This window comes from Azolla caroliniana, unplaced genomic scaffold (assembly GCF_043228905.1).
Source record: "Azolla caroliniana isolate FFs.n. ecotype wild unplaced genomic scaffold, voAzoCaro1.0.p SCAF_15, whole genome shotgun sequence".
Classification (NCBI taxonomy): Eukaryota; Viridiplantae; Streptophyta; class Polypodiopsida; order Salviniales; family Salviniaceae; genus Azolla; species Azolla caroliniana.
The window spans coordinates 345,129-367,796 of NW_028230450.1; the positions used below are offsets into that span (position 1 = coordinate 345,129).

General features: G+C 39.7%; 4 protein-coding genes and 4 non-coding genes across 9 annotated transcripts; 4 read left to right on the top strand and 4 right to left on the bottom strand.

Annotated features, from left to right (window-relative positions):
* The first annotated feature begins 634 nt into the window (after nucleotides 1–634).
* LOC147854192 (spliceosome-associated protein 130 A-like) lies at nucleotides 635–4,721 on the top strand. The gene is made up of 3 exons (XM_087330945.1): nucleotides 635–3,652; nucleotides 3,775–4,266; nucleotides 4,360–4,721. Exons 1-3 carry the CDS (start codon nucleotides 662–664, stop codon nucleotides 4,495–4,497), a joined length of 3,621 nt encoding a protein of 1,206 aa, XP_087187071.1. The 5' UTR covers nucleotides 635–661; the 3' UTR covers nucleotides 4,498–4,721.
* Nucleotides 4,722–6,592: 1,871 nt separating this feature from the next.
* On the top strand, nucleotides 6,593–8,949 carry LOC147854193 (uncharacterized). 2 transcript variants are annotated; one of them, XM_087331026.1, is made up of 5 exons: nucleotides 6,604–6,640; nucleotides 6,686–7,062; nucleotides 7,488–7,709; nucleotides 8,267–8,292; nucleotides 8,388–8,949. In XM_087331026.1, exons 1-5 carry the CDS (start codon nucleotides 6,619–6,621, stop codon nucleotides 8,584–8,586), a joined length of 846 nt encoding a protein of 281 aa, XP_087187152.1. In that variant the 5' UTR covers nucleotides 6,604–6,618; the 3' UTR covers nucleotides 8,587–8,949. The 2 variants fall into 2 exon arrangements, with proteins under 2 accessions (XP_087187151.1, XP_087187152.1); XM_087331025.1 differs by having other exon boundaries at nucleotides 6,593–7,062.
* Nucleotides 8,950–9,709: 760 nt separating this feature from the next.
* On the bottom strand, nucleotides 9,710–9,790 carry TRNAS-AGA (transfer RNA serine (anticodon AGA)). The gene has a single exon. It is a non-coding gene; the product is annotated as a tRNA-Ser (tRNA).
* Nucleotides 9,791–9,893: 103 nt separating this feature from the next.
* On the bottom strand, nucleotides 9,894–9,974 carry TRNAS-AGA (transfer RNA serine (anticodon AGA)). The gene has a single exon. It is a non-coding gene; the product is annotated as a tRNA-Ser (tRNA).
* Nucleotides 9,975–10,079: 105 nt separating this feature from the next.
* TRNAS-AGA (transfer RNA serine (anticodon AGA)) lies at nucleotides 10,080–10,160 on the bottom strand. Its single transcript has one exon. It is a non-coding gene; the product is annotated as a tRNA-Ser (tRNA).
* Nucleotides 10,161–10,265: 105 nt separating this feature from the next.
* On the bottom strand, nucleotides 10,266–10,346 carry TRNAS-AGA (transfer RNA serine (anticodon AGA)). Its single transcript has one exon. It is a non-coding gene; the product is annotated as a tRNA-Ser (tRNA).
* A 2,702-nt stretch (nucleotides 10,347–13,048) lies between these two features.
* On the top strand, nucleotides 13,049–15,686 carry LOC147854198 (glucan endo-1,3-beta-glucosidase 3-like). The gene is made up of 4 exons (XM_087331024.1): nucleotides 13,049–13,332; nucleotides 13,452–14,702; nucleotides 14,820–14,847; nucleotides 15,059–15,686. The coding sequence occupies exons 1-4, from the start codon at nucleotides 13,218–13,220 to the stop codon at nucleotides 15,267–15,269; spliced, it is 1,605 nt and encodes a 534-aa protein (XP_087187150.1). The 5' UTR covers nucleotides 13,049–13,217; the 3' UTR covers nucleotides 15,270–15,686.
* Nucleotides 15,687–17,947: 2,261 nt separating this feature from the next.
* On the top strand, nucleotides 17,948–21,467 carry LOC147854199 (Haloacid dehalogenase-like hydrolase (HAD) superfamily protein). Its single transcript, XM_087331337.1, has 7 exons — nucleotides 17,948–18,258; nucleotides 19,420–19,489; nucleotides 19,566–19,725; nucleotides 19,806–19,887; nucleotides 20,041–20,257; nucleotides 20,474–20,538; nucleotides 20,641–21,467. The coding sequence occupies exons 1-7, from the start codon at nucleotides 18,169–18,171 to the stop codon at nucleotides 20,893–20,895; spliced, it is 939 nt and encodes a 312-aa protein (XP_087187463.1). The 5' UTR covers nucleotides 17,948–18,168; the 3' UTR covers nucleotides 20,896–21,467.
* The last annotated feature ends 1,201 nt before the right edge of the window (nucleotides 21,468–22,668 follow it).

The following is a 22,668-nucleotide window of genomic DNA, read 5'->3' on the forward strand; positions in this document are numbered from 1 at the left end:
ACATAGATCATTTAAGTGTTTGCTTGATAAACATAATCATGTTAACAGGATTTTGATTTAGGAGACTAAATTATTACACAAAGAGTGCTCGTTGATTGGTTGTCATATCAGCACTAGCACATGGTTGGTGGGACTTTTAACCCTCCACGTAACAAAAAACATCATACATCACAACTCGTTGCATGAGAGAACATCAAAGAATTGTTGATGTCGTGAAACAACTTATACAACCGAAGTTCCATCTCAAACAAAAATGTAAAGATGATCACGAGACTGCGCTTTGCAACCTTTGTAATGAATAATGCTATGGTAAGTAAGTCCATAGTAAAAAAAAAGGTCAATCAAACTGATACATACATACTCATGCTATTCGACGACTTTCGTTATCGGGTGTGGTTGTGGGAGAGACGAGGGATTCCTCCGGCTCCGGGCCAACAACGATAGACGAGGTAAGGTTGGATGAGCAAATATGTATGTATGTACATATTTATTTGTCCGCCGCCCAAGTGTGAATCCAAATCAAAAGTATTACATTACCTCCACCCTGCCTCTGTCTTTCTCTTTCTCTGCATTCAAAGAAATAAATAACCCATGAAGCTACTCTGTTTCTCTACCTGAGAACCCTAGCTGAAGGAAGAAACGAAGAAGTCTAAGTCTCGCCATGTTTCTCTACAGCCTAACTCTGCAGAGGGCTACAGGAGTCGTCTGCTGCTGCTACGGCTCCTTCACAGGATCCAAGTCGCAAGAAATAGTGGTGGCTAGAGGGAAGGTATTAGAGCTTCTCCGCCCCGATGATAACGGTAAGATTCAAACCATTCTCTCTGTCGAATGCTTCGGAGCTTTGCGCTCCCTCGCTCCTTTTAGACTCACGGGATTCCAGAAAGATTACATTGTCGTTGGCTCGGACTCGGGACGGATCGTCATCTTAGAGTACAACAAAGAAAAGAACACGTTTGAGAAAGTTCATCAAGAGACTTTTGGAAAGTCTGGATGCCGTCGTATTGTTCCTGGACAATATCTGGCCGTAGATCCAAAAGGCCGAGCAGTCCTCATCGCGGCTTTAGAGAAGCAAAAACTTGTCTATGTGCTCAATAGAGATAATGTGGCACGGCTTACAATTTCGTCTCCTCTTGAGGCGCACAAGTCTCATACAATTGTTTACTCTGTTATCGGTGTAGATTGTGGTTTTGATAACCCAATGTTTGCGGCAATTGAGCTTGATTACCATGATGCTGATGTTGATTCCACTGGAGCAGCTGCGAATGAAGCTCAAAAGCATCTCACATTCTATGAATTGGACCTCGGTCTTAACCATGTTCTTAGAAAGTGGTCTGAGCCTGTGGATAATGGAGCAAATCTTCTTGTTGCTGTCCCTGGGGGTGCAGATGGGCCGAGCGGAGTTCTTGTTTGTGCAGAGAATTTTGTTATCTATAAGAACCAGAATCATCCCGATGTAAGGGCAGTTATTCCACGAAGAGCTGATCTTCCTGCAGAGAGAGGCGTTTTAATAGTTTCTGCTGGAACATTGAGGCAAAAAACTATGTTCTTTTTCCTTCTCCAGACTGAATATGGTGACATTTTCAAAGTCACCTTAGAGTATAGAGATGATAAAGTATCTGAGCTGAAAATCAAGTATTTTGACACCATCCCTGTGACATCAGGCATGTGTGTTCTTAAGTCAGGATTCCTGTTTTGTGCGTCAGAGTTTGGTAACCATGCTCTATATCAGTTTCAAGGCGTGGGTGATGATGAGGATGTGGAATCCTCATCAGCAACCTTAATGGAAACCGAAGAGGGATATCAACCTGTGTTTTTTCAACCTAGAAAGCTGAGGAATTTGGTTCAACTAGATGAAATCGAAAGCTTAATGCCCATTTTAGACATGAAAGTGATGAATATGTTTGAGGAGGAGACACCTCAGATTTTTTCCCTTTGTGGTAGAGGTCCAAGGTCTTCCCTTCGTGTCCTTAGGCCAGGATTGGCTGTTACTGAAATGGCTGTTTCATCACTTCCTGGTATGCCGATAGCAGTCTGGACTGTGAAAAAGAGTGTGAATGATGAGTTTGATGCGTATATTGTGGTCTCTTTTACAAATGCCACACTGGTGCTTTCCATTGGGGAGACAGTTGAAGAAGTTAGTGATAGTGGATTTCTGGATACAACACCCTCTTTAGCAGTTTCTCTTCTTGGTGAAGACTCTCTAATGCAAGTTCACCCTCATGGTATCCGACATATCAGGGCAGATGGTCGTATTAATGAATGGAAGACCCCGGGGAAGAAAACCATCGTGAAAGTGGGCAGCAATAGGATGCAAGTGGTCATTGCATTGAGTGGTGGTGAACTCATCTATTTTGAGATGGATTTGACAGGTCAGTTGATGGAAGTTGACAAACGAGACATGTCTGGGGACGTTGCTTGTTTGGACATCGCTCCAGTTCCTGAAGGAAGGCAGAGATCGAGATTTTTAGCAGTGGGTTCTTATGATAGTACCATAAGAATTCTGTCTCTCGACCCAGATGATTGCATGCAAGTTCTGAGTGTCCAGAGTGTGTCTTCCCCTCCAGAATCTCTGCTTCTTCTTGAGGTTCAGGCTTCAGTTGGAGGAGATGATGGTGCAGATCACCCAGCAAGTGTGTTTTTAAATGCTGGGCTTCAGAATGGTGTTCTCCTCAGGACAGAAGTCGACATGGTAACTGGGCAATTATCTGATACTAGAACAAGGTTTCTAGGTTTACGGGCTCCAAAGCTTTTCTCTACCCTAGTAAGGGGTAGACAAGCCATGTTATGTCTTTCAAGTAGGCCTTGGCTAGGCTATATTCATCAGGGACGTTTTCTTCTTACACCACTGTCTTACGAGACGCTTGAATATGCGGCTTCCTTCTGCTCTGATCAGTGTGCTGAAGGTGTTGTCGCTGTTGCTGGTGAAGCCCTACGTGTCTTCACTATCGAGAGGCTTGGTGAGACCTTCAATCAGACTGTTGTGCCTCTTCGATATACACCTCGCAAGTTCATTTTGCATCCCAATAAGAAGAACCTGATCATTCTCGAGAGTGATCAGCGTGCATTCACGGCGGAAGAGAGAGAAATGGTCAAAGCAGAGTGCATAGAGGCAGCTGGATTAAGGCCAGATGAGGATCTTGAAGATGAAGAGAAGAAAGAGGATTTACTGCCAGATGAACAATTTGGCTATCCCAGGGCAGAAACAAAAAAGTGGGTTTCCTGTGTCAGGGTATTAGACCCCAAATCTTCAGAGACCACCCACTTGCTCAGCTTACAAGATAATGAAGCTGCTTTTAGCTTATGCTCTGTCAGTTTCCATGACAGAAGTGGTGGTCCACTGATAGCTATTGGTACTGCCAGGGAATTACAGTTTTGGCCAAAGAGGCAATGTGCTAGTGGTTTCATTCATATATACAAGAGCATAGAAGATGGGAAGAAACTGGAACTACTGCATAAAACACCTGTAGATGGAGTGCCCACTGCCCTTTGCCAATATCAAGGGCGTCTACTGGTAGGAATTGGGCAGATTTTGCGCATTTATGACCTTGGCAAAAAGAAACTTCTGCGAAAATGTGAGAATAAGAACTTCCCAAACACCATCATGGCAATTCATACTTATGGAGATCGTATTTATGTGGGTGACATTCAGGAGGTATGCCATCATTTTTCAGCCATATCATGTATGCACAAAATGTCACTGCTCTTAAGAAGGTTTTGGCTAGAAACTAATCTTTTCAAATTCAGCTCCTCTAATATATCGTTTCTGTTTTGCAGTCCTTCCATTATGTTAAATATCGCCGCGATGAGAATCAGCTCTACACATTTGCAGATGACAGTTGTTCACGCTGGTTGACAGCAACTCTACACATAGATTTTGACACTATGGCAGGTGCAGACAAGTTTGGCAATGTGTATTTTGTAAGATTGCCTTCTGATGTATCCGAAGAGATAGAAGATGATCCAACAGGAGGCAAAATAAAGTGGGAACAAGGAAGGTTGAATGGAGCTCCCAACAAAGTTGAAGAAGTCATTCAGTTCCATGTGGGTGATGTAGTGACTTGTTTACAAAAAGCTTCTTTGATACCTGGAGGGGGCGAGTGTGTTATTTTTGGAACAGTGATGGGAAGTATTGGTGCACTTTTGCCTTTCCAATCAAGAGAGGACGTGGATTTCTTCTCTCACCTTGAAATGCATCTACGGCAGGAGCATCCTCCGCTGTGTGGGCGTGAGCATGTGAGCTTCCGATCGGCCTATTTTCCTGTGAAGGTAAGTTAATTTTGTGTTCAGTCTCCAGAACAGAAGTAAGTTGTGAGCAGCTCCCTTGATCTGACATTGCTCTTGTAATATTTGCTTTTAAAGGATGTTATTGATGGAGATCTCTGTGAGCAATACCCTAGTTTGGCACCAGATTTGCAGAGGAAGATTGCAGATGAGCTCGATCGCACACCTGGAGAGATTTTGAAGAAATTAGAAGATATAAGAAACAGAATCATTTAGAAAATTGATTGCCAGTGTTTGATGAGGCTACTTTGGGTGATATTGCAGAGGATGTTGGACTGCATGTGTTTCTTTCTTTAGCTTAAAAGGCTGAAACTGATGGTTGGAGCACGCAGGGCCTACTCTATTTATGCAACAATGGATGGATGTATATTTATCAGTTTCATTTGTTTTAAGATTATAGTCTTTAATTTAGTTAATGCAGATAAGTTTTATACTAGAAAGCTCAAAAAGTCTTTGATATTTTCTTCTTTGTAAACTATTGTTTGGGGTAATTTTTTTTTGTTCCAACTTAAATTTAGTTAAGGATGTTCTGTATTAGAGCAGAAGAACGAAACATCAAGTGCTTTAGATGATGGATGGTTTTTTGTTGCTCTAATAATCCATCATTGGAGACATTTTGGAAATTTGTGCATATGCTCTCATAAAAAATTGGTTGTGCCTGTTCCTTTGTTTTTTTAGTACAAAATTGCATTTTTGCTTTTTCCTTCTTTCTGTTTTCATTGTGTGAGATCTTGTCCGCATCAGTGTAATGTATATTTTGAGGGTATTGACTTCCATGATGAATGTTGCCAAACTACTGAGTCTACCATTTGGCAGTGCATGATTAGTATAACGTACTTATTGTGAATTTGGAAAGTTCTAATCAAGAGTTCTATCTATGTGAACTTGTGCTTTTGTGAAATTAAACAGGAAAGTAGCATCTTGGTAACACCAGTATTCTCGATCTTTGGGCAACAAGTGTCTTCAAACATGTATGATGTTTATGATATTCTCAATCTTTGCGTTGGCAGTGTGATTAGTAAAATGTAACCCTCAGTATGGGAAGTTCTAATCAAGAGTTCTGTCTATGTGAACTTGTGCTTTTGTGAAATTAAATGGGAAACTAGCATCTTGGTCGCATTACTTTTCTCAATCGTTGGACAACAAGAGTGACCCTAAACCCTAAACCATGTATTACGTTTATAATTACATCTTGATTTGTTGGTGAACTATATGTAGATAAATTCTATTGTAACTGCCTTATGCTTTTTGCTTATTCACATTCAATTGCCTTATGAACATCCAACATTTCTTAGTACATTCACAATGATTCCATGCTATAGGATAATACCAAGTAATAAGGACAAGCATGAATTCACTAGTTTTGATAGCTTGTGAGACAAAACAATGAAGAATATAGGGAAACCTAGACTTTGTATGCTTGTTTGTCTCAAGTTGATTGGAAATAAAAAAGTACTATAACTTTGGCCTTGGCATACAAAGGAATGCTTGACTCATTGTAAATCTTAATATGTGTCTTACCTTCCTCAAATGAGACTCCCAATATCCATATGCTGTACCTTTTCAGAATTGGAACTTCTTTGTCTCACAATGCGATGACTTGGATAATTGTAGATACCATATAGTTTACGTGTTGAGAATAGGAGGACATGTCTGACATAAAACCCTCTACAACTAAAGCAAGCACAAAATAAGACAAGGTGGTTTTGGGAATGCCAAGTTGTAAGCATACGATACACAAACGATTTTTATGTGCTGAATATGCAATGCATTTCCCTCCTCAATCTGCCTTGAGCTTGCTTGACCACTTCTTGCAAGAATATGGCCCAAGTGTAAAGTGAGTGAATGACCTTTCCATGGCCGTCACAAAGGCGTCCATCTTAGGTTTGCGAATTGCAAAAAAAATGTTTCATGACAAAGTGGGTGTTGGTAGTAGAAGACCATCTAAGTTTGGTATATAACAAGGAATGAATGGCCAAAGGGCCGCCACAAACTCATGGGTGATGTAGACTATGTATCTAGAATAAAATATCCTTGACACATGATCAATAAGGCAAGAAATATGTGGGGAAGAGGCCAGGCCAACGACCTGAGCTTGCTTGCTCGCTCGCGTGACAAAATGTATGTAATCATCCGGCGAACACGAGGCAGGCGAAACCCGAGCGCGACACATGGCAAAACCTCAATGGCTCCCAACCATGCTGACGTGGTAGGAAAACTTCCGGTAGTCTCTTATCTTTTTGGCTTTCATCGGAGGAGGAGAACTCTCTGTTTCTGTTTCTGGTCTTCTTCTTCCCTTCTCTCCCCCCTGTGTAACCAACCTTCTAAGCTCTGGCGATGGCAGTGTGCCATTGCTTCACTGCCTCAGCCAACATGCGTTCCATCTCTTCTCTCCCACATTCACCTATCAATCTTCTACCACCACCATGCCCATCCTTGCATTCTCCACATCACCACCATGGCCGCCCTTCTTCAACTCTGCATACACTGCTCATCTCCTTTCCGTCTATTTCTTCGTCCCGATGCAGAGCGATGTATCGCGATGAAGAGATCCTAGGGAGTGTTGCATCCGAAGAAGAAATCGTTACTTCACGCTTGGGAGCAGGATCAGATATGGAAGGTCCCATAGAGCTTCCCGCCGAAGAGGACCCCTTCGACTCTCTAATCTCTGCAGGTGCTTCATCTCCTCTGCAATCTGCAATCAGCATTCTGTTCACAGGAACCCTCGCAATCGTCCTCTATGGCTCCTTACGGAAACGCGTCAAGCTTGTCAAAGGAACGGTATGTACCTTTCTCCTCCCTCTGATGCACACAATCTATTGGTGTGAGTAGTAACTCAGCAGTAATCTCTTGTATGTTGGGTCTCATGTGCCATTTTTGGCGCCTGTCCAGTAGACACAGTACAACTTCAAATCATTTCATTTCATCTATTGTTCTTATGGATTTAGCCTAAACATTAATTCGGTTCTGATCTCCAGTTCGTTCTCTTGGGCCATGTGAACTTCTCTACAAGATTTCAATTCATTTATCATTCTTATGTATGGGACTGCGAATATGCATCTTTTGTTCAGTCTTAACCTTTTGTTCAGTCTCATGGGCAATTGCGGGCCTGTCTAAGATAATATTCATTCATACATCTTTTCTCTTTCGTTGGTTGTGTGAAATACCTATAAATTGCCCACATCTTTTCAGGTGCATTTTTGCAGAAATTTCGCTCGTCTGGTCTTGCAAGTGTGAATGAAGGGGCAGGCGAAAAGAACGATGGACCCATTTCGACTCCCAAGAAGCAAGGTGCAAAGGCTCCTCCATCAGCCTTTCAAACATTGCAAGGTGGGATCATCGCCGGTGCCATTGCGTATGTCCTCTACAATTTCGCTACCACAGTTGATGCCGGCTTTGCTTCTAAGCCTGTTTCTGCTGTTTATACGGTATGCTTTTCTCTTCTTTTTCTCTGAGAAGGATATTTAACGCTTGGTGACTAAGATAGGCTTAACTGTCTTGAGATCAAAGGTGGCTCATGAATGCCACAATAGCTATTAGCCATCCTATAAATAGGAAACCTTGGAAAGCTAGACACACTTTGTTTCTGGCACGGGACACATTATACAAGTTAAGGGATGGGTGGTCATCTGACATCTACTTTTGACGATAACATCCCAATTGCTTCTTTTTTGTCCTACACTTCCATGAGGAGCTCCACAATGGAAAGTTTATCGTTTGTGCTTCATTTCACACTGCTACATGCTAAAGAAACCTGAGTGAAGGCATTCAATTAGCCATTCCTAATTCTTGACCATGATGGAAATCCGCACCATGACTATGTCCTGAAGTTGAAAGTATTTCACTTCTACTGTTAATGATGTGTCCTGCCATGTACAAATTCAGGACACTTTTTCAATGATGAATAAAATGCTTTCTAAAGTTAAGATGCATTTCCTTTACCACAGCTTATATGATCTTCTCTTTGTTCTCATCTTCTGTGCAGATTCGACAGTTAACGATTACCATCAGGTTCTGTTTGCTGGTGTCTCAAATTCCTTTCATCGAACTTTTATATGATTATATCAACTCTTATCCATCACCATGTTTTCGTCATTTGTATGCAGGACCATCGTGACTGGGATATGCTACCTGGCAACCTTCGTTTTTGCTGCGAATAGCCTTGGATTGTGCCTGTATTCTATCCAGATTGCCCTTAATTTAGGCGCACCTGTACCTCCGGCTTCTCTAGATGTTGATGCAACCAATGGTGAAATCGAGCCAACACAACTTGAATCTCCTGAAGAAGTGAAGGAAGAAAAATAGCTTGGGATCATGTGAACCTATGCAATCCAATCCAGAGATGTTTTGTGTACATGCTATGCTCTTTGGGAATTAAAGGAGCTCAACAAAGAAAGGAGACAATTTGATTTGTTATGTTTATGTGCTATATTAAAGTTTGGTCGCAAGCTCTCTGTGATTCGAAACACCATAAGGGCTATCTCTATATGTGTGGATCGTGAAGCAGCTACTTTTTAATCGTTGATTGTGAAGGAAGAAATGCATGGATGTTTTTATAATACCCTGGCAGGAAACTTTTTCTGACCTTGGTTGGGCTTGCTATTGTTGAAACCCAAGCATCGATTTGTTAAATAACAAAGAAATACATATTGCTGAATGGTTCTGTTGTATTTGTTTTGAGGTACTTCGTTGTCATTCTGTTTCATCTAATAATATAAAGGAACCAATGGAAATGTACGCCTGCTCAGATGTTTTGGTGGATTTATGTTTTCAAGAATGGGTATCATACATTGGTTTGTGTAGTGGGCTGGCGAACAAATTTCCTTTGAGAATTGTCTTGTTTTTGCATTAGTCGAAGTATGAAACTAGTCTTTATTGGATAATTTGGCACCAAGATGTTTGTTGTAAAGGACCTAAAACTCTTCATTAGACCTGAAATCTCTTACAATGTCCTATGATAAATAGACGTGACAGTTCAAGTGCTCAAATTGTTGCGGATTTGTGGCTACAATGACGAAATTATAGCATACAGCCAACAACATTGTAGGTAGTAATGTAACTTTACCTCAAAAGTTATTGTGAACCAATCGGCGAGGATGAAATATTCAAAATTCGGAAAGTAAATGTGGGCAAATTATTTGGCACTTGCAGAGGGAAGTGTAATTGAGTTAAAATGGGAGATTCTTGTACAAAATGTAAAACTGTGCAGTGTACACACATCTCTTTCAATGATCATCCATAATCACAAATTACAATCATGCCAAGCTCTGTTGCTACTTTGTTGGAATGAATTATTATGCACATATAGGGGCATGCTAAATCTCAGCAAAATAACAAGTTAGTATTCTAGTGTGTGTCATTCGGAGGAGACATGGTAGCATTAAAAGGCGCAAAAACGTGAATTTGCATTCCAAAGAGAATGGAATAACGTGGACGGCAGGATTCGAACCTGCGCGGGCGAACCCACATGATTTCTAGTCATGCCCGATAACCACTCCGGCACGTCCACTGGATGAATGATCGCTCCATTCTTCATTAATACATATCTTATTTAAATCTATATGACGTGAATCGTCAAACAAACTTTGATTAGCTATTGCAGTGCTCGGAAACGTGGACGGCAGGATTCGAACCTGCGCGGGCGAACCCACATGATTTCTAGTCATGCCCGATAACCACTCCGGCACGTCCACTGGATGAATGATTACAGCATTCTTCATTAAAAGTCATCTTATTTAAATCTTCATGACGTGAAAGCCGTCAAACAAACTTTGATTAGCTGTTGGGGTGCTCGGCAACGTGGACGGCAGGATTCGAACCTGCGCGGGCGAACCCACATGATTTCTAGTCATGCCCGATAACCACTCCGGCACGTCCACTGGATGAATGATTACGGCATTCTTCATTAAAAGACATCTTATTTAAATCTTCATGACGTGAAAGCCGTCAAACAAACTTTGATTAGCTGTTGGGGTGCTCGGCAACGTGGACGGCAGGATTCGAACCTGCGCGGGCGAACCCACATGATTTCTAGTCATGCCCGATAACCACTCCGGCACGTCCACTGAATGACAAAAGATAATGAAAGAAATATTTAACAAAATGTTATACGGCTGAAATAATGGCATTTCACTGTGCAAATGAAGAAGACTCCCCCCCAATCTACCGTTTCTAATTCTAGTAACATATATAAGCTACAAAGAATTATTGTTGCAGGTTCATAAAAAATATAGCATTATTGCAATGAATCTTTCCTTCCTTTGTGGTAGTTTTAGATTGTAGTGAAGGCAGTTGCTGAAAGACATTGAGATTACCTAATGAATGAACCTTGTCGAGAAGCATGCAATGAAACTAGTGCTTGATTGCTCAAGACATTTGAGCTATTGCTATGAAAAGACGGCATGTGTTGCAAAACATTCGAGTAGGATTTCTTGCCAAACTCAATCATCATATTTCTAATTTGTGCTCTTTGAGGCCATCTTGATGAGTATTAATTCCATATTTTTCTCAAGAAGGCTATACGATATATCTATCATGCACCAACAATGCATTACATTTCTAATGTACAAAACCACTTGCGAGGTGAATCCTTGTTTTCCCATACATTTTCAATATTGGTCATAAATAGAAGTTTGCAAGTCAATTGGGAGTATTATAAAGTGGATTGATTATCTATGGTAAGAAACCCTTGCAAAAATATATATCAAAGGGCAAACCATGACGCTAAGTTTTTTTGTTTTACTTTCATAATGTTTTCCAAGTATTTAATTGTTGCATTCTACATTCTCAAAGCTTCTCGTTGCATGTTAGTGCTTTTAGGATATTTAATTCCACATAGATATCTATTATTGTCGTCATCATTGGTTCGTAACATAAACTCCGAGAAACTATTGATCGAACTGCTTTTATTAATGTTGGCATTACAATTAGAACATGTGCATGTATATGAAAGACTTATGTTTCCTTGCCTTAATTAAACAACACTTGAATGTTACGCATGAATCCATGATCATATAAAACACTCTAGGTAGCTCTTATGTAAGAAAGAGAGGTTAGTTGATTGAAAAATGAAGGTATCTCCTCAAATCGAGCAAGACAATTAAACAATGTCAAAGAGAAAAGAACGTAAATATAATCAAGATGTTTTGGGTGACACTTTTATATTCATTCCCATGATGACTACATGAGAAGGACATAGAAATAGGAACAAGAGAATACCCATATGCTGGTTGTCCCCCTTAAGAATGGATATTGTAAGCAAAGAGTTGTGATTGATTGATGTAATCTTCATTTTTAATCATGCAACAATACCATGTACAACTCTTGATTATTAAAATGTATGGACAAAGTCACACTAATGCATGCCAACACATTAGACATTTTGTGTCCTGCCAAGTATTCAACTGAGAACCTCAAGGTACTAACTTCAATACTTCAAAAAAGAAAGCTAAATTTCATGATTCATCTCCATATTATACCTAGTTGTCACTCATGTTTTGATAGGCTTCACTCATGAGCCACAAGTAGGTATACAATTGTGACATTGACATAAGAGAAAAGACATTTACAACAACAATCCAAGCTTGGAAGTCTCTAGCTTGCATCAAGGATATATCAATCCCTCTTGGATTTCAGAAAACTTCACATTTTGTTTCATGTAGATAATGAACGAATAAGGGTGATAATGAACTCAATAATAATACTATGAAACATTTTGGACGAATCGGGGTATAGGTAACATTGGATTCAACCATTCCAATGGTTCCATTTTGGACAATGTACATCTTCTTGTAGTTATGTTCTTTGTAAAAGAGAAATGTCTTATCAATATGTATACATAGGTGCAAACATTGTATTAGTACACATTACAACAGGGACATTATGGATTGACAATGTGTGCATCCATCAACAAATGGAAAATATATGAATACATGTATGAATGATGTTCCTTGGGAAGAGGAAAGGAGGTTTAAGTCTCATTCTGTGGACGTCATCAATAAAGCTCAGCACAATTCGACTTCACGAGAGGTATAATGCCAGATTTGGATACAACCACAAGCAAGTGCTACTTTAGGAATTTTGGGGAGAGTGTCAAGGAGAGCGATCTTAATTACAACTCGATCGGTATCTCTCGGACTACTGTGATACTCGAGTAAAAGTATATTTTGAAAATATGAGAGACATTTCAACGTATGTATATGTACATACTTTTGGTGTTGCAGCTGGAACCGAAAGGCTATTAACTATGTGTGTGGGTGTGTGTATGGACAAGACATGAGATGTATGTATATTTAACACACACATACACAAATGACTGTTGTCCCCATACAAGCTAAGAACAAAAAAAAAATTGGTGGGCCTTGCATTTATATTAACTCATTTATGCATATGTGTGGAATAAAATTGGAAGGAATCTGAGGTTTTTGAGGGTATCTATGTATGCAGTCTTGTTGCTGGAGCCCCCAAAACATATTCCTTCCTTCTTAATCAAATAGAAAGGGCAAAAAAGAAGCTCTCTCTACAAAGGAGGAAAAGAGGAGGAGAAGAACTAAAAAAAAGGTCTATGAGAGAGAGAGAGAGAGAGAGAGAGAGAGAGAGAAGAACAATGTGAAACGGTCATCATGAGGAGGAGGAAGGAAAGTTGTTTTTTTGCTGCATAGATACAAACACACACACATGTTGTATGTATATATATATATAAATATATAGGCCAAAAGAGCTGGAGCTGAGAGGAAGGGGAAGAGAAGAGAAGAGAAGAGAGGAGAAGAGTTTGTATTGTGTTTGCAGGGAGAGGGAGCCGTTTCCTACCTACACTTTGACTTACTGCTACTATTGACCACCACTACTACTACAAGAAGAAGAAGAAGAAGAAGAAGAAGAGGAGGGAGGGAGGAAGAAAAGCAGCTACATACATACATACATACATACATACATACATGCAGGCTCTGGAAGACAGACTTAGGATGCCCGGGGGCTTCATCACATTGTTGCACTTGCAACTAATCCTCCTCCTCATGTGGACTTCCACCTTCACTTCCCAACATGTGCAAGGTAAATCACAAAAAATAATCCATCCACTCCACTCCCTATTACTTAGTCTTGCTAAAATTCAACATCACATTATTGCATTGCATGCCAAAATCTAATCATGTGTCAAAAAACAAAAACAGGGGCGGCCGTCGGGTTTAACTATGGAATGCAAATGTCGGGCGTCCCCATGCCGGCGCAAGTCGTGAACCTCTTGAAGCTCCAGCACATCCCGAGCCTCCGTCTCTACGACCCGAACCCCGCAGCTCTCTCGGCTCTCTCGGGTAGCGGAGTGACCGTGGCCGTGACCATCCCCAACACTCAGCTCCTTAGCGTCGGCCAATCCAACGCGTCCGCGGCCAATTGGGTGAAGAACAACGTGGCCGCCTACCTCCCCAACACCAATATCACCACCATCATCGTGGGGAATGAGGTGTTCACTTCTCTTCCCAATGCCGCGCTCGTCTTGCTCCCCGCCATGAAGTACCTCTACTCTGCCCTCTCCTCCTTCAACCTCCAAAACCAGGTGAAGATCACCACCACCCTCTCCACCTCCCTCATCCTTGACTCCTTCCCTCCCTCCCAAGCCTTCTTCAACAAAACCATCTCCACCTCCTTACTCCAGCCCATGCTCGCATTCCTCGCCAGCACCGGCTCCTTCGCCATGTTTAACGTCTATCCCTACGACGTCTACAAGGCCGGTGCCGGCATCATCACCCTCGATTATGCCCTCTTCAAACCCTTGCCGTCCGGTGCCGAGATTGTCGATTCCAACACTCTTCTCGCATACACCAATCTCTTCGATGCCATTCTCGATTCCGCGTATTTCGCTCTCGCTAAGCTCAACCTCTCCTCGCTCCCCATTGCCGTGGCCGAGACTGGGTGGCCCTATCAAGGCGATGTCGATGCGAACCCAGACAATGCGGCTACATACAATAGCAACCTCATCCGGCACATAGTCAATGACACAGGCACGCCGAAACACCCCCGGTCGCCCATCAATATCTACATCCTCGAGCTTTTCGACCAAGACCTAAAATCAGGCCCCGCCACCACGAAGCATTACGGTCTCTTCAATGCCACGACGATGCTACCCAATTATCTGCTCCGACTCACTGGGTCGGGTCAGCTACTCGCCAACGACACAACGAATCAGCTCTATTGTGTGGCAAAGCCGGGAGTGGATAACGACGTGTTACAAGTAGCCCTTGATTGGGTGTGTGGTACTGGCCGAGCTAACTGCTCCGCCATTCAGCCCGGGATGTTGTGTTATGAACCCGACACCGTGCCCAACCACGCGTCTTATGCCTTTGATAGCTATTATCAGGCCAACGGCCGGTCCGACACGAGTTGCACATTTAGCGGGGTCGCCGTCATAACCACCACAAATCCAAGTAAGTCTTGTGAAAGAAATGTCTGAGCTTGAGTCAATAAATGTTTTATGTGGGAAATCTTAGCCTAACTTGTGGCGGTATCCAATGGCTGGGCTTTCCGTTTTGTTTTGGGCACAGGTTATGGAGCGTGTCTCTATCCCGGAAGGTATGTTTGTTTGTTTGCCCCTTCCTCTTCAATGAAATTTTCTTCTAATACTCTCTCTCTCACACACACACACACCCAATTCTTCTTCTCAGGAAGATAGAAGAATGTAAATATGCTAAAAATGGTGTCCATAGAGATATCCATTAGGTCAAATGTTGGGTAGTTGGCTATATATATAATGGTTGATTTGTAATGGATGTGTATTTTGCAGTATGACCAACTTCTCGTCGGTGTCGACGTCTTCGAACGAGACATTGTCGGCGTCCAATGGCACGGTGCTAGATGGGAACAACACGTCTAGTGGCAATAATGACACGAGGACATCGGGAGCGGCCGGGCTCTTCTCCTTCTTCCAAACCACCACAGCCGCCCATTTCTCTGCCGGCCTTTTGTTGGCCTTGCCATCATTATCATTATTATAATTTATAACACATACTGATACAATACATACATATTTAGGTTAAAGAAATAGTACTAGTAGTATGTATGTATTTATTTACGTTACCTTTTTTTGCCCTCTCTTTTGCCAATCCCCATTTACGTGTAGTAAGTAAGTAGCTAGTCAAGAAAATAACCATTTTTCTTACCATATGGGCCCTGTCTTTTCTTTTCACTGTGTAAACTTTTGGAATCATCCAGTTCACAGAGCCATGCAAGGCTGTCAGGCAGGCACACAACACAGAACCCACCATCACCCATCAATCAATGTGTCACGTGATGTGCTGCTCTGACTTTTTTTTTATTTTCTTTTTCTTTTCTTGGGGGTAAATTGCATCTATGTTTTTATTTACCCTACCCCATACATATTTGAATGAGAGACTAGTAATTTTGTTCTTGTTCTTCTTGCTTGCTTGCTTTAGTTGGTTGCTTGGTTCTTCCTCATTTGGTGCATATGTTGTTTTCCTTATACATAGTTTGAGCATGACTAGTAACCATTTTCCGGTGCGAGAACGAGAGAGAGAGAGAGAGAGTGTGTGTGTGTGTGTACGCGGACAAAGTAAAGTACGTACCTTACGTTAGCTATCCACACATTGTCCTATTCAATGGATGAATGAATGAATGAATGAATGAATGAATGAATGGCCTTGTAAGTTGTACCTACGTAAGGTTGTAGGGGACAGACCCTCGAGCCATGTGTCCCCCCACTCGCGCTTGCCATTGAATCAGCTGTAAGGCTTTAGATTGCTTAATTATATATATGTTTCATGGTAGGAATTTAATAATGTAAGCTCGTGAATCCATGGGCTTTTTAATTTGAGTTTCTGAGGATGTGTAAAATAATCTTATGTGATGTATTCGTAAATGCAATGATTATGATGCATTGTGCTTTCTCCCCCAATGGCCTATCTTTTGTATAAAGTGGGAACTTAAATCTAGAGTATGTGCTCCGAACAACAATGTACGGAAACACTTCATAATGCAATGTCATGCAAAGACTTTCTGTGAACATACTAATTAGTGTTGATGAAAACTTCATACCATCACAACGAATACTTTGGTATGACTTCATACTTTAAATTAATGTTTACAACGAATACTTTGGTATGACTTGATATTTTAAATTAATGTTCCCTATGTATTGTATCTTGTTTAAGTTAAAGGGGAGGTTACATAGCATAGGATGCAATAATAATAAGTGTCATCTTATTCTCTCCAAAAGTTGTGGACCACATCTCCCTACTCATTTTTTCGAATCAGAATTCCCATAGTGTATTTTTTTTTTTGTTTTCTCCCGTTAGTTTCTTATTCCCGTTTGGCACTACAGTTTCATCTTCGATACATATGAGCCATCTTTGGCCTAATGATGTGTAAAATATGGTTGGTTATGAATGCCATACAATCTTGACCTACGTCAATGTTTCTTTAGAAATGCTTATTCGCGTCGTCTAGGCTTTGTCGACCAATATTCGTAATCTAGTTATCTCTTCATTAATCTCACTTTCATATACGGAAGCTATCATCACTCTCACATTTTGATAATTTTGACACACATAAGTAAATCTATGATCCAATTGGATTCTCTTTTTGGTCTTTCTTTCCTTGTGTGTTTTTCTTCTCTTCATGAATATGAATATGACATTCATTCACTTTCATCTCGTTGTGGGAGATATTTTTGCTATCCACTTGAAATGCTTAATAGAAGTAATTCCCAAGCAAATATGTAATCATTCTATTGTAATGACTTTTGTAGATATTTCATCGTCATTGTTTGATTTGTCATATCATGAGGCAACATTGTTCCACAACATAGAAACATTTTCATTATCTATTTCTAAATTAACCATAGTATAATTGTTAGAAATTATAATTAACTAATTAGCTGGCAGTGAGCAACTACTTAGTTAATTACCAAATATAACCCCACACCATAAGTTATTATTAGTAAAAAACAGTTTTCATGTTAGTTGTAATTCAAAGAAAGCCTCTACCTCATTTTTCCGTCCACTCTCTCTGCTATATAAAGAGGAAGTTGGGGAACTTGTTTGGTGTGCTCTTTGTATCCTTGCATCTCTTAGCCATTACTCTTTGTTGTTGCATTATGAGCTTGCTTTAATCAAATCCCTTGTTGCTTCTCCAAGTTATTCCATAATTTCTGTTTGTCATAAACATGTACCCTGTATCAAAATCTCAACATAATTGAATGATTAGACGTCTTTCAAATGTGGTTAAGACGTCAACGATATCTTTCACTCAGCACACTGTTTTAACAACATCAAGATCATTTAAAGACACCATCAACATTAATTGCGTCTATTTTAACCATGGTTAATTACAACAAAATCAAACCACCTTCTCATCATTCCTTTTTCACCAAGCATTGTTATACGACGACATCATGATAATCTTTAAAAGCATCATCATTGACATTTGCTTCTAACCCAACCATGGTTAGCTATTGGTGAACTCTTTGGTTGGAGTTGAGCAACATACATCAACATCATTCATTGATAACAAAACCATGAACATTGAGCGCGTTCCAAGTTAACCGTGGTTAATTGCAATTACGAACCCACGCTTAACTTAATTGTGTGGTCAAATTTATTACACTCACTTTAGGAATCATATCTTTAACGTTTTACATATATGTCCGATATTAACCATGGTTAATTTCAATATGCAGCCTCTCTTAACTGTGGTTAGGATATCGAACACCATGGAGCTTGGCTATGGTGTTTGGCCTGCGGCTCTCGGCAGATTCTTTTCCCAAGGCAAGCTTCCCTAACCTAAAATATATGGCACCGATCTCAGTAAATTCACCACTTTGTCTTCTCAGGGAAACGACCATTTCTTCATTCCAAGTTTCATACTCTGAAACCTCGGATGTCTTCGTCTTCTTCTTCGTTCAAACTGGAAAAAGATGTGATTGTTTTGAATGGACTTAAGCATCTGGTAGATCCGATGAAATATAAGGTATGTGAAATTTCATAACTGTTACAGAATTGAAAGACAAAAGATGAGAAGGCGAGGACTAAACTGCTAATGTAGGGTTTACGTGAAAGATACTGATAAAGAAAAGCTTGTTTGTCACGATATGCTGCGCTCATATGATCATATGAGCTAACAAACCATTTTGGATCAAATAGTCACATGAAAGATATGATCAGGCAGATCTAAGACTTGTGTGTGAAGATATGCTACAATATCTATAGGAGTTGGATAACCGTTTTGAATCAAATGGTGACCTATGCCACTTCTTGGTTAAAATCATGAGAACAAATCTAGAAGGTAGAGAGGACACAATGGGAAGAGAACCTAGAAACAATTTTGAACCTTTTTGCCACCTTGTTTGATAGCATACTCGTGAACAGCTTACATTCACAATTTGTCAACCATGTAACATGCAAGTTCGCGTGCATCATTGATTGCAATTTAAATGGAAGAATCCTTCATGACTGGAATTTCCAATCAGAACATTTTGGAGCAAGAACCACAAATTTCATGATATCTGGTTCTATCTCAGAATTGTCTGTGTCGTGATCACATTTCAAACTTTCTGACGGAAACTTTCACTCAGGTGAACATGTTTGTTCTTTGGATGAAATCAGTTAAACTTTGCTTTTTCAGACGTTTGCAGAGCAGTCTTTTGGCGCTAGAGAAAGAGTATCAAGTACAATGTTAGAAATTCTGCAGACGTCTACATTTATTCGTGTGATCAAATTCAGGATTTTTTTTGCATCCCTGGGTATATTTTCAGGGGAATAGAAGGGAGGAGGTATTTGTATCAAGGGCATGCTCACTTACATAAAGCTGTAAGAAAGAGGGTTAAAAACCTTTAGGTTATATTGTCTCAAAACGTTTTCTCCTCCACATTCACGGGGGAGTTCTGCTAAGTCTTAAGAGTGAGATATGTGGTCTGTTTAAAGACACCTCACTTGTTTGTATGTCACGTGATAGTACAACCATCTTCATGCATCATTAACCATATTTTATCTTGTTAGTTATAACCATTGTAGGTGTTCAAATTTTGTATAGATATGAAAATTTTATCTTGTGAAGATTTCAGCAAGTGTGGGGAGATTTTAGATTATTTCTTTGAAAATTCTGTGGATTTGATTTAGCCCTTTTATACAGGTTTGGTTATTGGATCAGTTTGGTGTGCTTCATGATGGACAGAAGGCTTATCCAGGAGCAGTAGAGACTTGTATGATGATTTTGGTGGATGATAATTAGATTTTGCATGCATATAAGTAGCCTTATAGTGAAAAGAACTCTTGCAGTACACAGGATTGCACAAACTGGAGTAAAGCTAGTAATTATAAGTAATTCATCAAGAAGAGCAACTTCAACATATGAGAGGATGCAAAGCCTTGGGTTTGATTCCACTTTGTTCACAGGAATAATCACAAGTGGGGAACTTACACATGACTACCTTCTACGGTGAGCATATGTGAAATTGATATGGATTCCATAATTCTCACTAAAGTAAGGGAATAGTGAATCTCTTGATTGTTGAGTAGAAGGCATGATCCATGGTTTGCTGCACTTGGTCATAAATGCATACACATAACATGGAGGGAGCGTAGTTCAATCTCCTTGAAGGTAAACTGTGTTCCTTATACCCTATAAATTCCCTTAGCAAAGCAGTGATTCTATGCTCAGAAGAGAAATCCTCTTCTAGGCCATTTTGCATTTTTGTGGACATTAAGATGATGTCTCATTTCATTTCATTTCTTGTTTTGTGCCTGAATACAGGGCTTAGGACTAGAAATTGTGGAAGATCCCGAGTTAGCAGACTTTGTCCTAGTACATGGTACTGAAGCCTTGGGATTGAGAGATGGGGGTATCAAACCTGCAACATTAACAGAAATAGACACTGTTTTGAGTCTTGCTGCTGGGAGAGGACTGCCAATGGTAGTTGCTAATCCCGATCTTGTCACTGTGGAAGCTAGAGATCTGATGATAATGCCAGGTATAGGCTGCCAAATATGTAACAATCATCCTAGATCTATGTCTAAACAAGTGTAAAAATCTTTTGTAGTTATTTCAATCAAGCTCATTCAAGTAACTGATCTTTTTTAGCATGGGCAAACTTTTTCTCATGTTGTTTCTGTCCGTCTTACCATCCTGTCTTAATTTGACTCATTCTGTCATTTCATTAACATGGTATTTCATGAAATTTGAATAGGTTCACTAGGTTTACAATACGAGAAATTAGGAGGTTATGTAAAGTACATGGGCAAACCGGATTCTGTAAGTTGTGACGAATTTTAGCAATTGGATATGTTGTTTTAGGATGTTAAATAATATAAAAACATTAGGCAGATGAAGTAGTCACAAATTTATTGGATGCAGGTAATCTATAAGGCTGCAGCTGAGATGACAGGATTTCAGTGTTGTGATATGGTGGCTGTGGGGGATTCTCTTTTCCATGACATTCAAGGTGCAATGAACAATTCCATTGATTCTGTGTTTGTAGCAGGTGGAATTCATGCTCGCGACCTTGGAATTAGTAGTATAGGAGATCAACCTAATCCAGATGACCTCCAATTTCTCTTGAAGGCCGAAGGCTTTTATCCTACATATGTTGTGCCTATGTTTTCTTGGTGAACTATTCTTGTGATTGTAACAATCACTATTTATGATAATGTAAATGATGAACGAACTCCAGATCAAGATAATAAAGAACCAAAATTCTTCATCAATGAACTGGGCTATCAGCTTTAGTCGGCACTACAGAGATGACATTATTATGACTTGTCCATTTCTAGCTCGTTACTTTGATATCATGCATCAACAAATTTCCACCATTTATCAACACTAACATCATGGAATTGTCTTTTATACTGAGTAACAAGTGGGCAACATGTCTATGTTTCAATAAAAATCAATGAGAAAAAACTCATTTCTAAGTGGTTTCACAGTGGCCTCTTTACTCTGGTGTCTACACTCACACAATGAAACTATTTTCTTTCTGACATAAAACAATCTTGCCCGCGTTCTAGTAAAGAGTTTATGCTAGAAGAGGTCTTAAACTAAGAGGAACACATGTGCTAAATGGGAGTCTTATCCCAATATAGAAGATGAATACTGAAATATGTACTTGTTTCTTGTGAACATAAAAATCCATACGAATGTATTTTTATTTTGTTTTGAATGACGATAAACTTTTTTAGTGTCAATACTATACGTTTGGTGTTTTCTGAAAATTAATTCTACTCTTGGTTTGATAAAAATAGTAGATCCGTCGAGTTATTCTGATCTTTAACATTTTAAAAGAAATTGCTAATTGTTAAATGGCTCATTATTGGTTTCCTTTACCTTAATTAAGTAGTTAGATAGCTTGAGACTAGGGACGTGATTGTCTTAATTGGTGCATTATGCATTGGAGGTGTTTGATTAGATTATGTCATGTGCTTTTTTAGATAGCTAATTGCATTTCATTGTCAAGTTGTAGAATGCAATTGATTGAAGGTGTATTGATTAAATTGGTTATTATTGATTTCTTTATCATTTAATTAAAATAAAATGATAGGTTATGAGATAGTGTGCCTATTTTGCTTGACTAAAAGAGAGTATTAACGTAGAGTGTAGATGGTGTTAGGCCAAATAAAAGAAGAGTTTTTGTATATTAGGTCGAAATTTAATAAAGAATGGGCTCTAAGCAACATCAAATATTGCAATAACACTTGAAAAGATGGCTATCTTGTATATGGAAACATAATACCCTAGTTTCATGGAATTGGGTAAACACATTTAAAACTTGGTTGTTGGTCGTGGTTGTATAATGATGTTGGTGGGCTTCCTTGACTAAGTGTCATTAGGATGTTGTGTAGCACATCGTGGGGAATTGTCTGTCCGATGGACAAGGGGGAATTGGTCCTTTAGAGAGTTGGTAGTTGGCAATTAAATATTGACTAAGAGAACCAACAAAAAAGGTGGCATGAACATGCATTGGATTGGACTTTGTGTGACATTGATTGTAGGTTACTTTGCAAAACTCCATAATTAGTACTTAATGCAAAAATACTCACAAGAAGAGTAAGGGAGAAACTTGGTAAATCTCTGAAAACCATAACTAGACTAATAAGGAGATAATGTTATAATATAGAGAGCTTTGATACCTTTGGAGCGCTTTACTAATCACAGGAGGTATTTCAATGTTGGGAATCTCTCTCTCTCTCTCTGTGCATTATTCTTTTGACCTTATATAGAGGAGGCCGATGTTGATTGGTCGTATTATGTTGCTCGCCATCCGACCCTACAATGTTAAAGGTGTGTCGATGATTTCATCATATCCATTTTATCATTGTTAAAGATATTATTTGTATTTAATAGTTTTAACATACTTTATTACATTAATATTTAAACCTCAACCCCTTT